This window comes from Meleagris gallopavo, chromosome Z, assembly GCF_905368555.1.
Source record: "Meleagris gallopavo chromosome Z, MGAL_WU_HG_1.1, whole genome shotgun sequence".
In the NCBI taxonomy this organism is placed as follows: domain Eukaryota; kingdom Metazoa; phylum Chordata; class Aves; order Galliformes; family Phasianidae; genus Meleagris; species Meleagris gallopavo.
In genome coordinates, this window is record NC_139435.1 from 70,348,512 (window position 1) to 70,354,591 (window position 6,080).

The 6,080-nt window shown below is 51.9% G+C and overlaps 1 protein-coding gene across 1 annotated transcript; it reads right to left on the bottom strand.

The window, feature by feature from the left end:
• Positions 1–304: 304 nt before the first annotated feature.
• Positions 305–5,096, bottom strand: LOC146542373 (rho GTPase-activating protein 32-like). The gene is made up of 9 exons (XM_085214109.1): positions 4,931–5,096; positions 4,078–4,221; positions 3,697–3,799; positions 3,471–3,603; positions 2,870–2,952; positions 2,402–2,509; positions 1,889–2,034; positions 1,201–1,402; positions 305–787 (listed from the first exon to the last, which is right to left on the bottom strand). The coding sequence occupies exons 1-9, from the start codon at positions 5,094–5,096 to the stop codon at positions 403–405; spliced, it is 1,470 nt and encodes a 489-aa protein (XP_085070235.1). The 3' UTR covers positions 305–402.
• Positions 5,097–6,080: the final 984 nt, after the last annotated feature.

The following is a 6,080-nucleotide window of genomic DNA, read 5'->3' on the forward strand; positions in this document are numbered from 1 at the left end:
GAGGGAGGAGAGAGGTGTTAGGGAGCAGCCAAGGCATCAAAATGCATCAAAAAGCCCGGAAAGGCATCACAAAGCCACAGCCAGGAAGCTTGGGATTATCATGAGCAGCATCCAGGATGCTAGAGATTATTTGCTACCATTCCAAATGGTAGCTGCAGACATCCCAAAGCCAGACAAAACGGGAACAAGCCTGGAGCTCTGCTTCATGCACCCCACAGCCTCAGCGTTGCAAGCTGAGGTGCCTTGTTGTTTGTTGCATTCATCCCAGTCTGTGTGAATGAAGACTCCACAGGCAGTCAAGGTGTTGAGTGAGCACTAGTGTGCTTTTATTATTATATAAAAGACAGGAGGGCGTGAGAGGTCCGGGTAAAGATGGGAATCATCCTCCCTTGGATGGAAAGGTCATGGAGAGAGTGGCTCAGAGCTCTCAGTGCTGCTGCCTGGTGCCTGGGACTGGAGGCCTGATTGTAAGTCCCCCTCCAAGAGGCTCTGCTTCTCCTCGCTGATGCCGACCTGCTCCTGCATGGAGGTGCTGCTGTTGGGGCACTCGGACTGTGCTTGGGCTGGGCTGCACTGCAGAGGCACTGGGTCACAGTCCAGGCTGGTGACTGCGGTGTCTGGCAGGCTCAGGTCAGCATCTTCAGCACAGCTGGGAGTAATCAGGGCTTGAACTTGGATGAGCTCCCTGTGTCCGTCACTGTTGTTACGTGGAAGGCTCTCAACTGAACGGCAGCGATTTGTGCTTCCTAGGAGCTCTGCACTGATGGAAGCACACAGCCCATCATCGCTGGAGAGAGAAAACACAGAATGGTGTGAGTTGTGCGTGTCAAGCAAGATGCAGAGCATGTGAGCAAAGGCTCCGCAGCTGTACAGGACAGCATCTAAGGGATGGCTTTGATTGAGCTGGCAGGAACCGTGCAGCCATAAAAGAACTTCAAAAGCATCTCTGACTCTGACATTCACACCTCATCGGCCCATCTCACTGCCATGTTTAGTTCCTAGTGCCAGCAAGTCTGACCAACAGTTCTGCTTTGAGGAGAACCAGAATTGGTTTCAGGCACCTGGCTCTGAAATCTGGAAAACCCCACCATTAGTGTAACTTAGTTTCAGCAAGTTTGGGCACTAGAAATAATGGAAATAAACCCACAGAAACCCACCCAAACAATGACAACAGGTGCTGGAAAAGGAAGTCCTCTTTACCTTTCAGATGGAAAGTGGATGATGGTGTGGAATTTGCCCTGTACAGCTGCAGGGCCTTCTTCCACTTCTATGTCCCCGCTCTCAGGCACAATGGCAGAGCTGCTGTGGCCTCGCCTCTGTGCCTGTGCCTCCTCCAGGCTGAGCAGCTTTGTGGCAGCAGAAGAGACCCACACAGACTTGGGCCCTGAGAGAGAGTTGTGCCCTGTAAGGGAAAAGCACAGGTAAGAGCGAGGATCAGAAAGCAGCAGCACAGCCATCACAGTGCTGGGGGAGGTGCTGAATTTTTCTCAGACTTGCTTATCCGAGCCACTGGAAGAAGAGGAGCTCAAAATAACCATGGGGTCAGAGGTGTGTTTATGGCAAAGGACGCAGTCATAATTAAGAGCAGCTCACTGTATCAAAACAGGCAAACAAAATCCCTAGAAAATGGGGGCAGGGAACTGAGAGAGCTTCGCTGCCACACTTTCATCAAGCTGCACCTGCGTGCAAAACACCATAATGACAGTGATGGTTTTCTTCTTGTCAAGTTTGGGTTTGCACATTCTCAGCAAAGGATACCATATTGTAATCTAAGCCCAAAAGTCTGTTGTCCCCTCAATAGTAAAAGCGTAGTTCAAAGATCTTAGAGAAGGCCTGCATTTGGTCAAGGTGTCAGATCAAGATAAAGCTAATGCAGGAAGACACTCACCTGCTCCATCTGCCATGTCAGATCCGGATTTGGAGCAGAAGAGGACGTCTGTGTGGTTGATGATAAATTCCACCACAGCCGACTCTGTCTGCAGTTCCATGCAGGCAGCTCTTCCGCTGGGGCAGGCAGACTCGTTCTGCTGTGATCTGTAGAAAAAGGCAGCTTTTAGAAGTCATTTCTCCAAGATCGTTTCCCTAAGACTGAATTGCTGCAGCCCTAAGCTGTCAAATTGGGCTCTGGAGACTTCCGCAGTGGGCAATCGGTGATGCCACTGAAGAGATTCTCCTGGCTGATCAAGGACACACCAGTCCCATCTAAGCAAGAGAGCAGGAATGGTCATCTAGAAATTGTGCCCGTGGGCTTGGAGAACAGTCCAGGCTCCTGCTCTGCTGTCAGCCACTTACTACAGATTTTACAGGAGAAGAGCTCATTTGATGGAGAGAAAGGGAGGACTGCTTTTCTTAACTGGAGAACAGATGGAAGCGTTGTGTTGAAACGGAACCAGAAGTTTACCTTAAGAGGTTTGGAGCCCACACAATGGCTAAGTTCTTAGCATGCATGTTTGTGATGGAGGAGCTCCCAGCCAGATGAGCCAAGTGTCTCATCAGGTACTCCAGTGTCCTGGAAAACAAGAGAGGCAAGTGTTCAGCACCAAGGAGCACGCCGTGCTGCCCTTCACAAAGCAAACCTCAATTCATGCTGGTTCTTGTTATTGCTACTGTCACTGAAGACCAAGTAGATCCAACTTGACTCAGTGCCACGCTGCAGCACCAAGGCCCAGCACAGCACAGCCGCAGCCATCAGCTGCACCAAGCGTGCCCCCGTGCCCAGGAACTGAGCCAATAAATTCACCCCGTGTAGCCTTCAACCGCTTCAGCACACACAGGCATCGTGTTGCAGCGTGAGACAAAGCCTGGAATGGCACCAGTGCCCTCTGAAGTGCAGCAGGGCTGAGCTCAGCAGGCTGAGGGCAGCACTGACCTGTAGTGAGGAGCGGGCAGCTGCTGGATGACGTCCTGCATTCTGGCCAACCGCTCCTCATCTGTAGTGGCACAAACAGCACCCTGGAAGAGTGCAGAAAGGGAGTGAGACACAAATCAGGCTAGAAACCTGCCGCAGGGTGGGGAACTATGGGGACAGTGTGCTGTTGGGCAGCACCGAGGCACATGTCATGCCTTCCAAAGGACATTTGGGGAACATAGAACCACACAGCTGGTGCCATTGAGAACAAGGAGTCCAAGCACCGGGCCGCTTTACAGCCTGGGTGGGCAGCTCAGCTCCTCGCAGTGGGCATTCATCTCCAAGTACACTTTGCTATTCATCCCATTCCTGTTCTATAAATAGGTGGGGAATAGCAAAAAACAAAAACCACCTGGGAATTCTCGCAAGCACTGTGAATGTGGAAATAACCACCTCCTGGGACCACCAAAAGTGGCATCAGTACGATGCAGGACGTGGCAAAGACATGCGAGTCAACCTGATGGGGCTAACAGAAAAAGGGCCTCAGAGCTGGGGCACTGCTGCAGCCATCTCCCAAGAGGCCCAGGGAAGAGGTCAAGGGAAGACGTTGCCTTGTGCTTACCGAGAACTTGTCGTACAGCTGGTGGGTGAGCAGAGGGTTCGGGAGCTCCCTGAAGTACATCTTGCAGAGGGAGCTCACGCTGTGAATGTCACGGACGGTCAGCTCAGGAATCTGCTCGGTCTCAAATTCACACCTGGAGAGGAGGACACAAAATGGTTGAGAAAGAGGAAAGCAAGTAAAAGCCAGCCCACCTGCAGTCCAGCTGTGTCAGTCGCAGCACTCTTACCGGAGGCGCTGGACGTTGGACGCGACGCCGGACAGGCGGTATATCCCCTGCACCACGCCATGCTGCTCAATGAACTCGGCGCAGCTCTGGAGGACCTGGGGGACTAAAGAACACGTGCCAGCGCTTAGTGGAGCTCCTGAGTCAAGTCCTGCTTCAGGCTGTGCTCCCGTCACGTCCCATCCACTAAGCCCAGCCAGGCTTGGGTGAAGCAAATACAAATGTGCTTGTCTCTTAGGAGCATTCGCCTCACTTTATCCTTCAGCCATCAACTCCCACCACTCGTTTCTCCACTGGTATCAACCTGCCCCCTGCTAGATATGATCTCCCTTGCATCTTTAGACTCCCAGCAGAGGAAGATCTCAGCAATGGGCTGTTCCTTACCATCGCGACCAGAGCGGAGAAGATGCTCTCCCAGGTCACAGCCAAACACCCCTTCCTTCTCCACCTCCCGCTCCTTCGGCTTCTTTGGGCGGGCCTTCACCAAGGAACGAAGGAAGGTGATGAGCTTGCCGCGTTTCTTTGGCACTGCACAACAAAAAGAAGAAACTGGGTCACAGTCATTCCAGGTTTGGCTCAGTTGGACGAGGCCGAGCACAACACATTCGACACGTCAAAACGGGAAGAACATTACCAACAAGTACATACAAAAACGGATTTTCCCCATCCCCCATCCCTGGAGGAGACCAAGGCCAGGTTGGATGGGGCCGTGGGCAGCCTGGTCTAGTCCCGCATGAAATGTGGATGCTGGCAGCCCAGCCTCAGGCACAGGGGTTGAAGCTTGATGATCCTTAAATTCCCTTCCATCCCAAGACATTCTACGAGGATTCTAGGATTTCCCCAAGTCCAGTCATAAACACGGGAGGATTGGGCCACCTGTCTGCGCGTTCCGATGGAGCTTAATGCACTCCTCTTGCTTAGCTTGCTCAACCTGGGGATTAAGGATCGTCTTGAAAAGCCATGTTCTAATCAAGCATATCACTAGCAAAGCCAAACCTCTATCTGTCCACCAGGGACGCTGGCTGTTCTCAGCCTCGTCCTGACTTGCAGGAGAACTGCCTTTGCCCTCCCTCATTCTCACTGCCTACAAAACAGCAGCCATACGCCCCGTGGTATGCACGAAGGATCATCAGCACAGAGGATAACGTGGGATGGATAAGGGAGGTATTACACATGGGACACACCCCAAAAAAGACTCTCCTTTGCTTCCCTGCATTATCAAATGTAACATCTGTACCTGGCTTTGGCACTGAGTTGATGAGAGCCTCGGGAACTTTGTCAGTAATCAGCTCCACACACTCGCCAGGGAAAAATCCAACCTGTAACAAGAACAGAAAGAGAGGAAAACTATTGCATGCAGCATTTCCCAGGTCTGAACTGTTAAACCAAAAGCAACACAACATGTTCCTTGGAACGTGCTTGCCTGGCGCTCCATAAGACTATCCAGCAGACAATAGCCTGCATAAAGGTAATAATTTTTCAACATTTACAGCCAAAGGCAAGGTCCTCTGGCACTGACACAGGGAAACCTTTTACGTGCAGAAGCCATCCTGTGCAGGCAGAGCAGCTCTAAGCTGAGATTCCTGCCTTTACTGAAGTGGCATGCTCAAGTCTGAAGCTGGTGCCTACCTGGAAGCCGTGCTTGCCTCTCCACCAGGGGCTCAGCTCCTTTGGTGGCATATCAATAATGCACACGATGTCTCCCACCTGCAAGAGATTGCAACGTCAATCCCAGCTTCAGCACGGCTGGGAGGAAGCACAGCTCAAATGACTCACCAAACATTCTGAAGGTGTCAGACAATATTGCTGATACCTTCACACCTGATGCTCTTCTGTACATGACAACAAGGAACGCCTTGAACTGCTTACCTCAAAGGAGAGTTCATCTGGTGCCTGGGCGACATATCTTTTAATGGCATGGGCAGCAGCAATAGCTGGAATATTCACAGATGACTCCTCATGGACCAGCAGGGGCTTCCCCTTGGTCTCAGTCTGAAACAGAGAGCACAGGCCACAGTGAGGAGCTGAGGACAAACGAGGAGGATTTCAGGCTGAGGAGCACATCTGCAGAGAAAGCTGCAGGAAATGCACTCAGTCCTTATCATGGGCACATAGGAAGGAACGGCAAGTCTAAGAACAGTTGTTTCTCTTCCTGGGGTGCAGCAGGCGCTTGCCAGGCAATGCCAAGATGCATCTCTCCCTACCCAGACTGATCAGCAATGGCACTGACCCAGACAGGTGGCCTTGCCCATTTTGCCCCATCCTTTCCTGCGCTCCTTGCCCAGGAAGGTCGATTGTTTAAGATGCCAGGAGACCGTTCAGAGGGAAACCAAAGCTACGGCTGCAGTTCACAAGGTGCAAACAGTGCCACTGCAAGCACAAAGCAA

What these genes read in the sequence shown, in the direction of transcription:
- LOC146542373 (XM_085214109.1), bottom strand. Translation starts at nt 5,096, where the DNA reads ATGTTGTGTTGCTTTTGGTTTAACAGTTCAGACCTGGGAAATGCTGCA. An exon ending in CTGCCCGCTCCTCACTACAG is followed by an intron (nt 2,510 to 2,869) that starts GTCAGTGCTGCC and finishes CTTGTTTTCCAG; the next exon opens with GACACTGGAGTACCTGATGA. An exon ending in TGGGCTCCAAACCTCTTAAG is followed by an intron (nt 2,035 to 2,401) that starts GTAAACTTCTGG and finishes CTTTTTCTACAG; the next exon opens with ATCACAGCAGAACGAGTCTG.